This window comes from Oncorhynchus tshawytscha, linkage group LG08 (assembly GCF_018296145.1).
Source record: "Oncorhynchus tshawytscha isolate Ot180627B linkage group LG08, Otsh_v2.0, whole genome shotgun sequence".
Classification (NCBI taxonomy): domain Eukaryota; kingdom Metazoa; phylum Chordata; class Actinopteri; order Salmoniformes; family Salmonidae; genus Oncorhynchus; species Oncorhynchus tshawytscha.
In genome coordinates, this window is record NC_056436.1 from 7,885,351 (window position 1) to 7,904,894 (window position 19,544).

A 19,544-nucleotide genomic window follows, 5' to 3' on the forward strand; every position below is an offset into this window, starting at 1 on the left:
AGAGAGAGAGAGAGAGAGAGAGACAGAGAGAGAGAGAGAGAGAGAGAGAGAGAGAGAGAGAGAGAGAGAGAGAGAGAGAGAGAGACAGAGAGAGAGAGAGACAGAGAGAGAGAAGATATACAGTGGCTTGTGAAAGTATTCACCCCCTCTTGGCATTTTTCCTATTTTGTTGCCTTACAACCTGGAATTAAAATGGATTTTTGGGGAGTTTGTATCATTTGATTTACACAACATGCCTACCACTTTGAAGATGCAAAATATTCTTTATTGTGAAACAAACAAGAAATAAGACAAAAAACCTGAAAACTTGAGCGTGCATAATTATTCACCCCCACAGAGTCATTACTTTGTAGAGCCACCTTTTGCAGCAATTACAGCTGCAGGTCTCTTGTGGTATGTCTCTATAAGCTTGGCACATCTAGCCACTGGTATTTCTGCCCATTCTTCAAGGCAAAACTGCTCCAGCTCCTTCAAGTTGGATGGGTTCCGCTTGTGTACAGCAATCTTTACGTCATACCACAGATTCTCAATTGGATTGAGGTCTGGGCTTTGACTAGGCCATTCCAAGACATTTAAATGTTTCCCCTTAAACCACTCAAGTGTTGCTTTAGCAGTATGCCTAGGGTCATTGTCCTGCTGGTATGCTTAGGGTCATTGTCCCTGTATTTGGCACCATCCATTGTTCCTTAAATTCTGACCAGTTGCCTAGTCCCTGCTGATGAAAAACATCCTCACAACATGATGCTGCCACCACCATGCTTCACTGTGGGGAAGTTGTTCTTGGGGTGATGAGAGATGTTGGGTTTGCGCCGTACATAGTATTTTCCTTGATGGCCAAAAAGCTACATTTTAGTCTCATCTGACCAGAGTACCTTCTTCCATATGTTTGGGGAGTCTCCCACATGCCTTTTGGCAAAAACCAAATGTGTTTGCTTGTTTTTTCTTTAAGCAATGGCTTTTTTCTGGCCACTCTTCCATAAAGCCCAGCTCTGTGGAGTGTACGGCTTTAAGTGGTCCTATGGACAGATACTCCAATCTCCGCTGTGGAGCTTTTACAGCTCCTTCAATGTTATCTTTCGTCTCTTTGTTGCCTCTCTGATTAATGCCCTCCTTGCCTGGTCTGTGAGTTTTGGTGGGCGGCCCTCTCTTAGCAGGTTTGTTGTGGTGCCATATTCTTTCCATTTTTTAATAATGGATTTAATGGTGCTCCGTGGGATGTTCAAAGTTTTGGATATTTTTTTATAACCCAACCCTGATCTGTACTTCTCCACAACTTTGTCCCTGACCTGTTTGGAGAGCTCCTTGGTCTTCATGGTGCCACTTGCTTGGTGGTGCCCCTTGCTTAGTGGGGTTGCAGACTCTGGGTTCTTTCAGAACTGGTGTATATATACTGAGATCATGTGTATATATATATATATATATATATATATATATATATATATATATATACTGAGATCACACTTAGATTGCACACAGTTGGACTTTATTTAACTAATTATGTGACTTCTGAAGGTAATTGGGTGCACCAGATCTTATTTAGGGGTTTCATAGCAAAGGGGGTGAATACATTTGCAAACACCACTTTTCCGTTTTAATTTTTTAAAACATTTTTTAAACAAGTAATTTTTTTCATTTCACTTCACCACTTTTGAATACTTGTGTGTTAAGTCACAGACAATTTACACTACATGACCAAAAGTATGAGGACACTGCTCGTCGAACATCTCATTCCAAAATCATGGGCATTAATATGGAGTTGGTCCCCCCACCCCTTTGCTGCTATAACATCCTCCATTCTACTTGGAAGAAGAAGAAGAAAAAGAAGAATTCCACTAGATTTTGGAACTTTGCTGTGGGGACTTGCTTCCATTCAACCACAAGATCATTAGTGAGGTCGGGCACTGATGTTGGACGATTAGGCCTGGCTCACAGTCGGCATTCCAATTCGTCCCAAAGTTGTTCGATGGGGTTGAGGTCAGGGCTCTGTGCAGGCCAGTCAAGTTCTCCCACACCAATCTCAACAAACCATTTCTGTATGGACCTCGCTTTGTGCACGGGGCTATTGTCATGCTGAAAGAGGAAAGGGCCTTCTCCAAAGTTGGAAGTACAGAATTGTCTAGAATGTCTTATGCCGTAGTGTGAAGAGTTCCCTTTACTGGAACTAAGGGGCCTAGCCCGTACCATGAAAAACAGCCCCATTCCATTATTTCTCCTCCAAACTTTACAGTTGGTACTATGCATTGGGGCAGGTAGCGTTGTCCTGGCATCCGCCAAACCAAATTCGTCTGTCTGACTGCGAGATGGTGAAGCGTGATTCATCACTCCAGAGAACACAACTCAACTGCTCCAGAGTCCAATGGCGGCGAGCTTTACCCCACTCCAGCCGACACTAGGCATGGCGCATGGTGATCTTAGACTTGTGTGCGGCTGCTCGGTCACGGAAACCCATTTCATGAAGCTCCCGACTAACATTTATTGTGCTGAAGTTGCTTCCAGAGGCAGCTGGCAACTCGGTAGTGAGTGTTGCAACCTAGGACCGATAATTTTTACGCGCTACACACTTCAGCACTCTGCGGTTCTGTTTTGTGAGCTTGTGTGGCCTACCACTTTACGGCTGAGCTGTTGTTGCTCCTAGAGTTTCCACTTCACAATAACAGCACTTGACCGGGGCAGCTCTAGCAGAGCAGAAATATGACAAACTGACTTGTTGGAAAGGTGGCATCCCTTTACGATGCCACGTTGAAAGTCACTGAGCTTTTCAATAAGGCCATTCTACTGGCAATGTTTGTCTATGGAGATTGCATGGCTGGGTGCGCGATTTTATACACTTGTCAGCAACAGGTGTGGCTGAAAGAGACAAATCCACTAATTTGAAGGGATGTCCACATACTTTTGTATATACAGTGCATCTTATATATATATATATATATATATATATATATATATATATATATATATATATATATATATATATACACTGTACATTGAGTGGCCGAGTGTAGTGTAGGCCATTTCAGGACGCAGAGGGTTAAACCTTAGTCAGGATCTCATCTTAACCACCAATTATGGTCTCTGAAAGGTCTAGAGAGTTCGTAGGAGCGATTAGGTCTGTGGTGGTCCTACCGCATTATGGAGATGCAGGTTTAATGATCTGTAGGAACGGTGAAGGAATACTGATGGGATACAGAGGGAGAGGAAGTCAGATGGAGAGAAGAAATAACAGGAAGAGAGAGGAAACGGAAATAGGGGAAAAGAAGAAGAGAAGGAGAAAGAAAGAGAGATAGAAGGAAAGAAAGGAAATTAAAGAAGGAGAAGAGAGAAAGAGGGGGAGAGAGAGAATAGAGAGGGGGAGAAGACAGAAGAGAGGGGGGAGAGAGAGAAAGAGGGGGAGAGAAAGACAGAAAGAGAGAGAGAGAGAGACAGGGGGAGAAGACAGAAAGAAAGAGAGAGAGAGGGGGAGAATAGAGAGAAAGAGGAGAGAGAGGGGGAAGACAGAAAGAGAGAGAGAGAGAAGACAGGGGAGAAGAGAGGGGGAGAAAGAGGAGAGAGAGGGGGGGAGAAGAGGAGAGAGAGAGGGGGAGAGAAAGAGGAGAGAGAGAGGGGGGAGAATAGAGAGAAAGAGACAGGAGAGAGACAGAAAGGGGGAGAAGACAGAAAGAGAGAAAGAGAGAGAGAGGGGGAGAAGACAGAAAGAGGGGGAGAGAGAGAGGGGGAGAAGACAGAAAGAGGAGAGAGAGGGGGAGAAGACAGAAAGAGGGAGGAGAGGGGGAGAAGACAGAAAGAGAGAGAGAGAGGGGGGAGAAAGAAGAGAGAGAAGAGAAAGAGAGAGAGAGACAGAGGGGGAGAAGAGAGAAAGAGGAGAGAGAGAGGGGGAGAAGACAGAAAGAGGAGAGAGGGGGAGAAGACAGAAAGGGGAGAGAGAGAGGGGGAGAAGACAGAAAGGGGAGAGAGAGAGGGGGAGAAGACAGAAAGAGGAGAGAGAGAGGGGGAGAAGACAGAAAGAGGGGAGAGAGAGAGGGGGGAAGACAGAAATAGAGAGAGAGAGGGGGAGAAGACAGAAAGAGGAGAGAGAGAGGGGGAGAGTAATGCTGAATAAAGGGTAGGTCCAGGAAGTAGTTGTGTAAAGGCTGTGGGGTCGTAACCTGCTGATCTGCCTAGTGGTGAGTCCATAATGGGATTCCCGTCTCAGAGAGGAAGCTTCCGGTGACACACATCTACAGGGCATTCGGAAAGTTTTCAGACCCCTTTGACTTTTCCCACATTTCGTGGAATAAATCGTTTTTTCCCCCTCATCAATCTACACACAATACCCCATAATGACATCACAATACCCCATAATGACATCACAATACCCCATAATGACATAACAAACATAATGACATCACAATACCTCATAATGACATCACAATACCCCATAATGACATCACACCCCATAATGACATAACCCCATAATGACATCACAATACCCCATAATGACATGACCCAATACCCCATAATGACATCACAATACCCCATAATGACATACCCCATAATGACATCACAATACCCCATAATGACATCACAATACCCCATAATGACATCACAATACCCCATAATGACATCACAATACCCCATAATGACAAAGAGAAAACAAGTTTTTAGTCATTTTTGCTCATTTCTAAAAAAATAAAAACAGAAATAACTTATTTACATAACTATTCAGACCCTTTTCTATGAGACTCGAAATTGAGCTCAGGTGCATCCTGTTTCCATTGATCATCCTTGAGATGTTTCTACAACTTGATTGGAGTCCACCTGTGGTACATTTTAATTGATTGGACATGATTTGGAAGGGCACATACCTGTCTATATAAGGTCCCACAGTTGACAGTGCATATCAGAGCAAAAACTAAGCCGTGAGGTCGAAGGAATTGTCGGTAGAGCTCCGAGACAGGCTTGTGTTGAAGGACAGATCTGGGGAAGGGTACCAAAACATTTCTGCAAATTGAAGGCCCCAAGGACACAGTTGCCTCTATCACTCTTAAATGGGAGAAGTTTGGAAACACCAAGACTCTTCCTAGTGCTGGCCACCAGCTGGTCACTCTGACAGAGCTCTAGAGTTCATCTGTGGAGATGGGACAACCTTCCAGAAGGACAACCATCTCTGCAGCACTCCACCAATCAGGCCTTTATATTAAGGTGGCCAGACGGAAGCCACTCCTCAGTTAAAGGTACATGGACTCAGACCATGAGAACCAAGAGTATCTGGATGAAACCAAGATTCAACTCTTTTTCCTGAATGCCAAGTATCACGTCTGGAGGAAACCTGGTACCATCCCTACGGTGAAGCATGGTGGTGGCAGCATCATGTCTGGAGGAAACCTGGCACCATCCCTACTGTGAAGCATGGTGGTGGCAGCATCATGTCTGGAGGAAACCTGGCACCATCCCTACTGTGAAGCATGGTGGTGGCAGCATCATGTCTGGAGGAAACCTGGCACCATCCCTACTGTGAAGCATGGTGGTGGCAGCATCATGCTGTGGGGATGTTTTTCAGCGGCAGGGACTGGGAGACTAGTCTGGATCGAGGGAAAGATGAACAGAGCAAAGTATAGTGATATCCTTGATGAAAACCTGCTCCAGAGCACTCAGGACCTCAGACTGGGGCGAAGGTTCACCTTCCAACAGTACAACGACCCTAAGCACACTGTGGACAGGAGAGAGGGGGAGGATGGGCTGTGGACAGGAGAGAGGGGGAGGATGGGCTGTGGACAGGAGAAAGGGGGAGGATGGGCTGTGGACAGGAGAGGATGGGATGTGGACAGGAGGATGGGATGTGGACAGGAGAGGGGGAGGATGGGATGGGTGGACAGGAGAGAGGGGGAGGATGGGCTGTGGACAGGAGAGAGGGGGGAGGATGGGCTGTGGACAGGAGAGAGGGGGGAGGATGGGCTGTGGACAGGGGGAGGAGAGAGAGGGGGGAGGATGGGCTGTGGACAGGAGAGAGGGGGGAGGATGGGCTGTGGGGGGAGGGGGGATGGGCTGTGGACAGGAGAGGGGGGAGGATGGGCTGGGGGAGGATGGGCTGTGGACAGGGGGAGGATGGGCTGTGGACAGGAGAGAGGGGGAGGATGGGCTGTGGACAGGAGAGAGGGGGAGGATGGGCTGTGGACAGGAGAGAGGGGGAGGATGGGCTGTGGACAGGAGAGGGGGAGGATGGGAGAGGGGGAGGATGGGCTGTGGGAGAGAGGGGGGGAGGATGGGCTGTGGACAGGAGGGGGAGGATGGGCTGTGGACAGAGAGGGGGAGGATGGGCTGTGGGGGAGGATGGGCTGTGGACAGGAGAGAGGGGAGGGGGAGGATGGGCTGTGGACAGGAGAGAGGGGGGGGGAGGATGGGCTGTGGACAGGAGATGGGAGGGGGAGGGGGAGGATGGGCTGTGGACAGGAGAGGGGGAGGATGGGCTGTGGACAGGAGAGAGGGGGAGGATGGGCTGTGGACAGGAGAGAGGGGGGGGATGGGGGGAGGATGGATGGGCTGTGGACAGGAGAGAGGGGGAGGATGGGCTGTGGACAGGAGAGAGGGGGAGGATGGGCTGGGACAGGAGAGAGGGGGAGGATGGGCTGTGGACAGGAGAGAGGGGGCAGGATGGGCTGTGGACAGGAGAGGGGGGGATGGGCTGTGGACAGGAGAGAGGGGGGATGGGCTGTGGACAGGAGAGAGGGGGAGGATGGGCTGTGGACAGGAGAGAGGGGGAGGATGGGCTGTGGACAGGATGGGAGAGAGGGGAGGATGGGCTATGGACAGGAGAGAGGGGGAGGATGGGCTATGGACAGGAGAGAGGGGAAGATGTTCATCTCAACTTAACACAACTCTGCTGTGTGTGTGTGTGTGTGTGTGTGTCCTCAGTCAGAATGTGTGTGTGTGTTTAACTGTGTGTGTGTGTGTCCTCAGTCAGAATGTGTGTGTTTGTGTGTGTGTGTGTGTGTATATCCTCAGTCAGAATGTGTGTGTGTGTGTGTGTCCTCAGTGTGTGTGTGTGTGTGTTTAACTGTGTGTGTGTGTGTCCTCAGTCAGAATGTGTGTGTGTGTGTGTGTGTGTGTGTGTGTATATCCTCAGTCAGAATGTGTGTGTGTGTGTGTTTCAGTCAGAATGTGTGTTTAACTGTGTGTGTGTGTGTGTGTGTATCCTCAGTGAGGCCAGAGAGGATGCTGTCATGAGGAGAGGAGGGTGTCCGGTGAATGGAGGCAGTTTCTGTCCCACTGCACTCCAAGAAGTCTGTCTCCCTGCTGGTCTCTCTGTCTGGAGGGAATAAGAGCCAAGCACAGCTGGACTGCATGGGACCACAGCTAGCCTGGATGGCTCTGGTTGCAACTGGACCTGGCCTGAGTGAAGACCTTGTCTAAGTTGGTCTAATTTGGAGCCAAGTTTAGGTGTAGCCCCCATGCTGGAGCTGGTCTGAGAGGGTCTTTCTGGACCTGGTTTGGATGGTCAGGATGAGACCACCTCTCCTGCTGACTGCTGCCTTACTGGCCCTATGGACCGTTGCCCTGGTGACTGGAGACTACACATACACAGATACACACCAAGACAGAGCTGATGACAGCAACACAGGTGGACACAGAGACACCCAATCAGACTCCGGTATAGACGTGCCTCCAAAAGAATTCCTTCCGGAAACACAGACAGACACATATGATCAACATCCAGACACAAACCCAGACTCACACCCAAACTCCCATCCGGACGTACACGAACACCCAGACAGCCATCGTATCAGCAGCGGTCTGATGCAGTGTGGGGAGTACAGCAACGAGGTGTTGCCTAACGGTCAGTGTCGAGTCACAGCCACGCTGCCTCAGCTCCAACGCCAGCACTGCCCAGACATGTTCCGCTGCACTGACGAAGTGTCCTACTGGCTGCAGGAGAACCAGGAGAGGAAACAGCAGCTGCAGGACCTCCAGGAGACCATCTCCCAGCTACAGGAGGAACTCCGTAGTCACAGGCACCGAATCAAGGTCCTGGAGCTACAGGTCAGTCACAGTTACATGAAACACATTGAGAGTTCTGGAGCTACAGGTCAGTCACAGTTACATGAAACACATTGAGAGTTCTGGAGCTACAGGTCAGTCACAGTTACATGAAACACATTGAGAGTTCTGGAGCTACAGGTCAGTCACAGTTACATGAAACACATTGAGAGTTCTGGAGCTACAGGTCAGTCACAGTTACATGAAACACATTGAGAGTTCTGGAGCTACAGGTCAGTCACAGTTACATGAAACACATTGAGAGTTCTGGAGCTACAGGTCAGTCACAGCTACATGAAACACATTCTAGAACTGTAGTTCTAGAACTACAGGGGAGTCAGAGTTCTAGGACTGCATACTGTAGCTCTGGAGTGCATGCAGTTCTGGATCCACAAGTTGGTCAATGTGAAGTCACACCAGGCATGAAACATAGTAGCTTGTTCATGACCATTGATTATTTGTGTACAAATGAGAATTCATGGTACTCCTGCAAGCTATCAGAAAGTAAATGTAGCTCTGGAGTGCATGCAGTTCTATCCCCACTGGTCCCTAGTCACCCAGGCATGTCCCTACCCCACTTGTCCCTGACCCCAAATGTCCCTACCCCACTGTCCCTATCCCACTGTCCCTATCCCACTGTCCCTACCCCACTGTCCCTACCCCTGTCACTGCCTTACTTTCCCTACCCCACTCTCCCTACCTCACTGTCCCTACCTCACTGTCCCTACCTCACTGTCCCTACTGTCCCTACCCCACTGTCCCCACTGTCCCTACCCCACTGTCCCTACCCCACTGTCCCTACCCCACTGTCCCTACCCCACTGTCCCTACCCCACTGTCCCTACCCCACTGTCCCTACCTCACTGTCCCTACCTCACTGTCCCTACCCCACTGTCCCTACCCCAATGTCCCTATCCCTCCCCCTGCCCCGATCCCCCCCCTTACCCCCTTTCTTTCTTTCTCCCCATCCCCCACTTCCCTAACCATCCTGATATCTTTCGCTCTCTCCCTATTTCTCCAGGTGATAAGTCCTCCTTAACCTTGCATGCTAAAAGGATTAGACAGCATCCTGCCCCAGTCCCACGTTCTGCCCCAGTCCCACGTGCCTCTCTACCCCTGTCAGAGTGCCCCTCCCTGGGGTTTCGCTCCTCCATACTCCCCCTGGCTGTATTTGGCAACTGGGTTTGGTGCTTACAGGAAGTACAGGCTACATACAGTACAGCAGGAAGTACAGGCTATATCAGCAGCAAGAGGTACAGGCTATATCAGCAGCAAGAGGTACAGGCTATATCAGAAGCAGGAAGTACAGGCTATATCAGCAGCAAGAGGTACAGGCTATATCAGAAGCAGGAAGTACAGGCTATATCAGCAGCAAGAAGTACAGGCTACGTACAGTACAGCAGGAAGTACAGGCTACATACAGTATTGCAGGGGGTACAGGCTACAGCAGCAGCAGGAAGTACATGCTACATACAGTACAGCAGGAAGTACAGGCTATATACAGTACAGCAGGAAGTACAGGCTACATACAGTACAGCAGGAAGTACAGGCTACAGCAGCAGCAGGAAGTACAGGCTACATACAGTACAGCAGGAAGTACAAGCTACATACAGTATGGCAGGATGTACAGGCTACATACAGTACAGCAGGAAGTACAGGCTATGGCATCAGGAAGTACAGGCTACATACAGTACAGCAGGAAGTACAGGCTACATACAGTATGGCAGGAAGTACAGGCTTTATCAACAGCAAGAAGTACAGGCTATATCAGCAGCAAGAGGTACAGGCTATATAAGAAGCAGGAAGTATGGGCTATATCAGCAGCAGGAGGTATAGGCTATATCAGCAGCAGGAAGTACAGGCTATATCAGCAGCAAGAGGTACAGGCTACATACAGTACAGCAGGAAGTACAGGCTATATCAGCAGCAGGAAGTACGGGCTACACACAGTACAGCAGGAAGTACAGGCTATATCAGCAGCAGGAAGTACGGGCTATATCAGCAGCAGGAAGTACAGGCTATATCAGCAGCAGGAAGTACAGGCTATATCAGCAGCAAGAGGTACAGGCTACATACAGTACAGCAGGAAGTACAGGCTATATCAGCAGCAAGAGGTACAGGCTACATACAGTACAGCAGGAAGTACAGGCTATATCAGCAGCAAGAGGTACAGGCTACATACAGTACAGCAGGAAGTACAGGCTATATCAGCAGCAGGAAGTACAGGCTATATCAGCAGCAGGAAGTACGGGCTATATCAGCAGCAGGAAGTACAGGCTATATCAGCAGCAGGAAGTACAGGCTATATCAGCAGCAAGAGGTACAGGCTATATCAGCAGCAAGAGGTACAGGTTATATCAGCAGCAAGAGGTACAGGCTATATCAGCAGCAAGGGGTACAGGCTATATCAGCAGCAAGAAGTACAGGCTATATCAGCAGCAAGGGGTACAGGCTATATCAGCAGCAAGAGGTACAGGCTACATACAGTACAGCAGGAAGTACAGGCTATATCAGCAGCAGGAAGTACGGGCTACACACAGTACAGCAGGAAGTACAGGCTATATCAGCAGCAAGAAGTACAGGCTATATCAGCAGCAAGAGGTACAGGCTATATCAGCAGCAAGAGGTACAGGCTACATACAGTACAGCAGGAAGTACAGGCTATATCAGCAGCAAGAGGTACAGGCTATATCAACAGCAAGAAGTACAGGCTACATACAGTACAGCAGGAAGTACAGGCTACATACAGTATGGCAGGAAGTACAGGCTACATACAGTATGGCAGGACGTACAGGCTACATACAGTACAGCAGGAAGTACATGCTACATACAGTATGGCAGTATGGCAGGCTACATACAGTACACAGGAAGTACAGGTACAGGCTACATACAGTACAGCAGGAAGTACAGGCTACATACAGTATGGCAGGACGTACAGGCTACATACAGTACAGCAGGAAGTACAGGCTATATACAGTACAGCAGGAAGTGCAGGCTACATACAGTACAGCAGGAAGTACAGGCTACATACAGTATGGCAGGAAGTACAGGCTACATACAGTATGGCAGGAAGTACAGGCTACATACAGTACAGCAGGAAGTACAGGCTACAGCAGCAGGAAGTACAGGCTACATACAGTACAGCAAGAAGTACAGGCTACATACAGTACAGCAGGAAGTACATGCTACATACAGTATGGCAGGAAGTACAGGCTACATACAGTATGGCAGGAAGTACAGGCTACATACAGTACAGCAGGAAGTACAGGCTACAGCAGCAGGAAGTACAGGCTACATACAGTATGGCAGGAAGTACAGGCTACATACAGTACAGCAGGAAGTACAGGCTACAGCAGCAGGAAGGACAGGTTACGTACAGTATGGCAGGACGTACATGCTACATACAGTACAGCAGGAAGTGCAGGCTACATACATCAGCAGTGGGAGATATAAGGTAGTGGAAAGATCTCCACACTTTTTTAGACACCCTTCCCCGAGGTGGAGCTTACTGAATCTATCCCTTGGACAAGCCACAGTTTAGTTCTTACAGTGCTGTGGGTGCTAGGGCCAAAGACAATAACCTATTTCTCTCTCTCTCTCCTTCCTTCCCTCACTCTCTCTCTACCCTCTCTCTCTCCTCTCTCTACCCTCTCTCTCTCCCCATTTACTCTCTCTCCTCTCTCTCACTTTACCCTCTCTCTCTCTCTCTCCTTCCCTCTCTCTCCCTCCTCTTGGTCTCTCCTTCCCTCTCTCTCCCTCTACTCTCTCTCTTTCCTGTCTGTCATGAGATGGTCTCCTCACTTTGAGTCCTTAGGAAACTATCTAGTATATAGTTTCTTTAATGTATTATTTCTTACATTGTTAACCCAGTAAATCTTAAGACTTATTACATACAGCCGGGAAGAACTATTGGATATAATAGCGGCGTCAACTTACCAACATTACGACCAGGAATAAGACTTTCCTGAAGCGGATCCTCTGTTCGGACCACCACCCAGGACAATGGATCTAATCCCAGTAGCCGACCCAAAACAACGGCGCCTACATGGAGACCCAATCACTGGCCACTTTAACAAATGGATCACTTGTCAGTTTAAACAAGGCCACGTTAAATAATACCACTTTAATAATGTTTACATATCTTACATTACTCATATCACGTGTATATACTGTATTTTATACCATATATGGCACCTTGCCTATGCCGCTCGGCCATCGCTCATCCATACATGTACATATTCTCATTCACCCCTTTAGATTGGTGTGTATTAGGTAGTTGTTGGGGAATTGTTAGATTACTTGTTAGATATTACTGCTCTGTCGGAACTAGAAGCTCAAGCATTTCACTAAACTTGCATTATCATCTGCTATCCATGTGACCAATGAAAAGGGATTTGATTTGATCTCTCTCTCCCACTGTTGGCTTGCCTCTAAAGCTAAGTAGGGTTGGTCCTGGAAGTAGTGTTGCAGGGCCAGTAGGGGGCACTCTTTCTCTGGTTTTCAGATCAAATCCCAATGGCCCAGGTCAGTATTGGGGACATTGCCCTGCGTAGGGTGCTGTCTTTTGGATGGGATGTTAAAATGGGTGTCCTGAATCTCTTGTGGTCATTCAAAATCCCATGGCACTCATCGTAAGAGGTTTTAACCCTGCCTTTCTGGCTAAATTCCCAACCTAATCATCCCCTAATTCCTAATTGACAACATATCACTCCTCACCTGTCCATCTGTCCACCTGGTAGCTGATATGTGGTGAGCGTTCTGGCGCAAATTAGTTGCCAATTTGAGGGTATTTTCATCCATATCAGGTGAACAGTTTAGAAATTACAGAATTTTTTTTGTACATTTTAGGGGAGAAAGTACTGAGAGGGAAGGACAGGATATGTTTCTAAACAATGCTACCATGATTATGGATAGTCCTGTATGAATCATGCATAATGATGAGTGAGAAAGTTACAGAGGCACAAATATCAGACCCCTCTAAAAACGCTAACCTCCCCTGTTATTGTAATGGTGAGAGGTTTAGAGGGGTGTAGCCATAGTAGTTTCACTGCTCAGGCTCATCACTGCTCTGGCTAGAGTCACTGCTCTGGCTAGTTTCACTGCTCTGGCTAGAGTCACTGCTCTGGCTAGTGTCACTGCTCTTGATAGTGTCACTGCTCTGGCTAGTGTCACTGCTCTGGCTAGTGTCACTGCTCTGGCTAGTATCACTGCCTAGTATCACTGCTCTGGCTAGTAGTATCACTGCTCTGGCTAGTATCACTGCTCTGGCTAGTAGTTTCACTGCTCTGGCTAGTATCACTGCTCTTGATAGTATCACTGCTCTTTAATAAGCGTTACGTATTGCCCTCAAGGCCTTTCTCAGAATCTCAAATATAAAATGTTTTGATTTGTTTAACACTTTTTTGGCTACTACGTGATTTCATAGTTTTGATGCCTTCACAATTATTCTACAATGTAGAAAATAGTAAAAAATAAAGAAAAACTATGGAATGAGTAGGTTTGTCCAAACCTTTGACTGGTACTGTATATATATATATATGGGACGAAATGCTTAACTTTTTACCACTTTAATTCACATATAAGTGAATTTGTCACAAAAAATAGGGGAGACTATCCACAAAAAGAGCTGTTATTTCTAAGCAGTTCTAAACAGTGAAAGTTCCCTCAAATTAAAGATGTCAGTCTGCACTTTAACCTCATAGTCATTGTCTAATTTCAAATCCAAAGAGCTGGAGTACAGAGCCAAAACAACCAAACATGTGTCACTGTCCCAATACTTTTGGAGCTCACTATAAGTCCAATTAATTAATTACACCTACTCCCGCTCTCTCTCTCCCCCTTCCTGAACCCCACACACTGTCCCCTCTGTCTTGAATCCAACTCAGCTCTTTATGCCAATGGTAGCTTCCCCTCCCTCCCCACTCTTCCCCTGTGTTGTTAGTGATCTTAGTCAAGGCAGACACCTTTAAATCCTGGTAGGTATTTAAGACCTGCTCACTGCAGGTGGTCATATGAGACACGGTCCTAGCATGACCAAGACCAAAATCATGACGTGCACAACATTTTAAGCAACACATGACAATGTTCACAACCCTCCCTCTCCCTCTCTAACCCACCTCCCTCCATCCCTCTCTATCCTCCCTCCCTCTCCCTCTCTAACCTCCATCCCTCTCTATCCTCCCTCCCTCTCTACCCAACCTCCCTCTATCTTTACCCTACCTCCTTCCCTCCCCCCTCTCCCTCCACCTCCCTCCCTCTCTCTCTAACCTCCCTCCCTCTCTACCCAACCTCCCTCTATCTTTACCCTACCTCCTTCCCTCCCCCTCTCCCTCCACCTCCCTCCCTCTCTCTCTAACCTCCCTCCCTCTCTACCTTCCCTCCCTCACGTCCCAACCTCCCTCCCTCTCTACCCCACAGCCCTCTCTCCCTCTCTCCCCCACCTCCCTCCCTCCCTCGCTCTCTCCCCTCTCTCCCCAACCTCCTTCCCTCTCTTCCCCACAGCCCTCTCTCCCCAACCTCCTTCCCTCTCTTCCCCACAGCCCTCTCTCCCCAACCTCCTTCCCTCTCTTCCCCACAGCCCTCTCTCTCCCCCACCTCCCTCCCTCTCTCCCCCACAGCCCTCTCCCCTCTCTCCCCCACCTCCCTCCCTCCCTCTCTCCCCTCCCTCCCTCTCTCCCCTCCCTCCCTCTCTCCCCCACCTCCCTCCCTCTCTCCCCTCCCACCCTCTCTCCCGCTGTACCCCACCACCCTCTCTCCCCTCCCTCCCTCTCTCCCCTCCCTCCCTCCTTACCTCTCTCCCTGATCTATTTAAATGCTACTTTGACTCTGAGTGTTGTAGGTAAAACAATGTTGTATTTATCGTGAGATAGTTATTTCATTTACCAAGCAACAAATCATGTGTTATCCAATTTATCAAAAACCTACTGAAAACTATCTCTCTGTCTCTCCCACACTCCTCTCTTCCAATCTCCCTCCCTCCACTCCTCTCTCTCCCCCTCTCTCTCTCTCTCTCTTAGGGTGAGGAGAGGAACAACGTGAATGAGTCTTTAGAGGAGCGTTTCAGAGTGTTGGAGCTACAGTACGCTGAGGCTGACAGCCTGTTGCACACCCATAGTTCCATCCTGTTTGATCTGCAGACTCAGGTCCGGAACCTAACCATGACGGTGGAACGAGTTAAACGTAACCCCGGCTGCATGATCAACATCGTCAGGACCAGTCCTCTGCTCAGCGCCCAGGAGGCCCTTCACCCAGGTGCACACACACACACACACACACACACACACACACCGGTTGAAAGTATACACAAATACAATAATATATTGTATTACAAGTTGTATTTATTTTGTAAATTAGAATATGCAAATGGGCATATTTGCATATTATGCTAATCTGTTTTTTGACACATTGCTTCAAGACAGAATGTTTTTATTATTGTGATAATACACTCAATGGTCAGAATTTCACACATCAGTTTAACAAAATATTGTAATTTTCATGGAATTATTTTATGCATATTTTGCATATATTTACACATAAAAGGACACAAGATATAAAACAAAAGCCTATGTAAAAGTGTGACTATAAGCCCTAAGAACCATGTGTGTAAAATAATGGGAATTACATGTCCTTTGAAGACTGAGAAACATGAATTGGCGTACCCGGAACATGTCATTTTGAGAAAATGCAATTTTCCATAAATATGACCATTTATGTCACATTAATTAAACTCTTATTCATATAGCACTTCAGAACTGACAAATGAACATCAAATACACCTTTTACCAATACATTAGCATGTTTAATACATTTCCTTCAAGCAATATAGCATATGCTTTGAATACTGGTCTGTTGGGCAAATATGCAGTTTTGGGCAAATTCTCACATCACTTTTGTATGGCTGTTGATGTGCAGAACATGAATTAGCCTCATATGTAAGGCCCTCTTTGAGTTGTTGCTGGTGACGTTTTACTTTGTTGACTGTGCCATGGGACCTGCGCCTACGCTTGGCAAACTCCAATGAAGCAGCTCTCACAACTCCTCTCTGATTGCTCCAGTGTCACCAAAGTGCTGTCAAGCCATCATTTGTTCGTCACATTTGTTGTTCCCTCATTGAACGTGTCTATTGCCATACTGGCTGCTCCGTCAATGCGGCATTTGACCACGAAGACAGTTTTGGGGCATCGCAACCATATTGCCGATTTTGTAAATTTTATGAAACTATAGAAGTTATAGTTGCAAAAATATTGCAATTGGAATGAAAATCCCAATCTGTTAAACAGCTTCTTAGGGCTAGGCGTCCTGCTAGCGGGACAACTTCAGTTGAAACTGGAGGGCGCGCAATTCAAATAAATAATCATAAATATTATTGATATTAATCATTTAGGAACATACAAGTGTCTTATATTGGTAGAAAGCTTAAATTCTTGTTAATCTAACTGCACTGTCTGATTTCCAGTAGCCATTACAGTGAAAACATGCTATGAGATTGTTTGAGGACGGCGCCCCACATCAAAATATTTTTCACAAATAGCGATTCAATATTCACCTACTTTTTGAAAATCTTCCTCTGATTTGTCATCCAAATGGTCCCAGCTATAACATGTAGTGTTATTTTGTTAGATAAACTCCTTCTTTATATACCAAAAAGTCAGCTTAGTTGGCGCCATCAATTTAAGTAATTCGCTTGTTCAACATGCAGAGAAAGGAATCCGGAAATCTACCCTAAACTTTGTTTCAACAAGTCAAAATATGTTTCTATTTACTCCTCAGATACTCTAAAATATAATGAAACTATACTATTTTTTACGGATAGAAGCATATTCAATAGGAAACTTATTTTAGCAGGTGCGTCCTGTCTTCATATTCCAAGACTGTGTCCTTGTTCTAAAACTGATATGTCTTGTTCGTTTTGGAAGGTACAATCCTGAAACTCTGAACATAGACTACTGACACCCTGTGGAAGCCATATGAATTGCATCCTGGGAGCTAGTTTCCAGTATGCCCTTATACTTGCCATTGAAAGAGCATGGTCTCTTTTCCCCCCCCAAAAATAATTCTGGTTGGTTTTTCTTTGGATTTTCTCCTACCATATCTATTGTGTTATTCTCCTACATTATTTTAACATTTCCACAACTTCAAAGTGTTTTCCTTCCAATTGTACCAATTATATGCATATCCTGGCTTCAGGGCCTGAGCAACAGGCAGTTTACTTTGGGCCCGTCATTCAGGCGGAAATTGATTTTTTTTAAAAGGGGCCTAGCCCTAAGAAGTTGACACTAGCCAGAGCAGTGAAACTATCAAGAGCAGTGACACTAGCCAGAGCAGTGATACTAGCCAGAGCAGTGATACTAGCCAGAGCAGTGATACTACTAGCCAGAGCAGTGATACTACTAGCCAGAGCAGTGAAACTATCCAGAGCAATGACACTAGCCAGAGCAGTGACACTAGCCAGAGCAGTGATACTAGCCAGAGCAGTGATACTACTAGCCAGAGCAGTGACACTAGCCAGAGCAATGACACTAGCCAGAGCAGTGACACTAGCCAGAGCAGTGACACTAGCCAGAGCAGTGATACTAGCCAGAGCAGTGATACTACTAGCCAGAGCAGTGATACTACTAGCCAGAGCAGTGACACTAGCCAGAGCAGTGACACTATCCAGAGCAGTGACACTAGCCAGAGCAGTGAAACTAGCCAGAGCAGTGAAACTAGCCAGAGCAGTGACACTAGCCAGAGCAGTGACACTAGCCAGAGCAGTGATACTAGCCAGAGCAGTGATACTAGCCAGAGCAGTGATACTAGCCAGAGCAGTGACACTAGCCAGAGCAGTGATACTAGCCAGCAGTGAAACTAGCCAGAGCAGTGATACTACTAGCCAGAGCAGTGACACTACTAGCCAGAGCAGTGACACTAGTCAGAGCAGTGACACTAGTCAGAGCAGTGACACTAGCCAGAGCAGTGACACTAGTCAGAGCAGTGACACTAGCCAGAGCAGTGAAACTAGCCAGAGCAGTGAAACTAGCCAGAGCAGTGAAACTAGCCAGAGCAGTGACACTAGCCAGAGCAGTGACACTAGCCAGAGCAGTGACACTACTAGCCAGAGCAGTGACACTACTAGCCAGAGCAGTGACTACTAGCCAGAGCAGTGACACTACTAGCCAGAGCAGTGACACTACTAGCCAGAGCAGTGACACTACTAGCCAGAGCAGTGACACTACTAGCCAGAGCAGTGACACTAGCCAGAGCAGTGACACTACTAGCCAGAGCAGTGATACTAGCCAGAGCAGTGATACTAGCCAGAGCAGTGACACTAGCCAGAGCAGTGATACTAGCCAGAGCAGTGAAACTAGCCAGAGCAGTGATACTACTAGCCAGAGCAGTGACTACTAGCCAGAGCAGTGACACTACTAGCCAGAGCAGTGACACTAGTCAGAGCAGTGACACTAGTCAGAGCAGTGACACTAGCCAGAGCAGTGACACAGTGAAACTAGCCAGAGCAGTGAAACTAGCCAGAGCAGTGAAACTAGCCAGAGCAGTGACACTAGCCAGAGCAGTGACACTAGCCAGAGCAGTGACACTACTAGCCAGAGCAGTGACACTACTAGCCAGAGCAGTGACACTACTAGCCAGAGCAGTGACACTACTAGCCAGAGCAGTGACACTACTAGCCAGAGCAGTGACACTACTAGCCAGAGCAGTGATACTACTAGCCAGAGCAGTGATACTACTAGCCAGAGCAGTGACACTAGCCAGAGCAGTGATACTACTAGTCAGAGCAGTGACACTAGCCAGAGCAGTGATACTAGCCAGAGCAGTGACACTAGCCAGAGCAGTGACACTAGCCAGAGCAGTGATACTAGCCAGAGCAGTGATACTAGCCAGAGCAGTGACACTAGCCAGAGCAGTGATACTACTAGCCAGAGCAGTGACACTAGCCAGAGCAGTGATACTACTAGCCAGAGCAGTGATACTACTAGCCAGAGCAGTGATACTACTAGCCAGAGCAGTGATACTACTAGCCAGAGCAGTGATACTAGCCAGAGCAGTGACACTAGCCAGAGCAGTGAAACTAGTCAGAGCAGTGAAACTAGTCAGAGCAGTGATACTAGCCAGCAGTGAAGTTTAAACACCAGGTGTGACTATTAGCAGATCAAATATTAAACCAGGTTAATCTGTTAAAAAAACACTCACAGCTGGTCTTTTTTCTTACCTATTCTTCCTCAATGCTGCTGCTGGAAACACACAATCATTGCAATAGTGTTTTATTTTCTAAATGTATTCATTTTTCATTCAACTCTGTGTGTGTGTGTGTGTCTTCCAGAGGTGCAGCATGTGAGAAACTGTCCAATAGACTGTGCATCACTGTACTATAACGGGGTGTATCGGTCAGGTGTCTACACGGTGGTTCCCTCTCTGAGCTCCCATCCTGTAGAAGTCTACTGTGACATGGACACAGAGGGTAAGACTCACACACATTTGATAATAGGGTTGTAAAATTCTGTGAACTTCCCCAGAATTCCCTGAGTTTTCCTGAAAACC

The 19,544-nt window shown here is 47.4% G+C and overlaps 1 protein-coding gene across 1 annotated transcript in view; it reads left to right on the forward strand.

Annotated features, from left to right (window-relative positions):
- LOC112239948 (angiopoietin-related protein 7) overlaps positions 1 to 19,544 on the forward strand; it is a 32,598-nt gene that overhangs the window by 1,307 nt on the left and 11,747 nt on the right. Inside the window, exons 2-4 of the mRNA XM_042325169.1 lie at positions 7,175 to 8,013; positions 15,026 to 15,260; positions 19,327 to 19,464. Coding sequence (XP_042181103.1) covers positions 7,468 to 8,013; positions 15,026 to 15,260; positions 19,327 to 19,464 — 919 coding nt within the window. The 5' untranslated portion in view covers positions 7,175 to 7,467. The remainder of the gene's footprint in view (positions 1 to 7,174; positions 8,014 to 15,025; positions 15,261 to 19,326; positions 19,465 to 19,544) is intronic.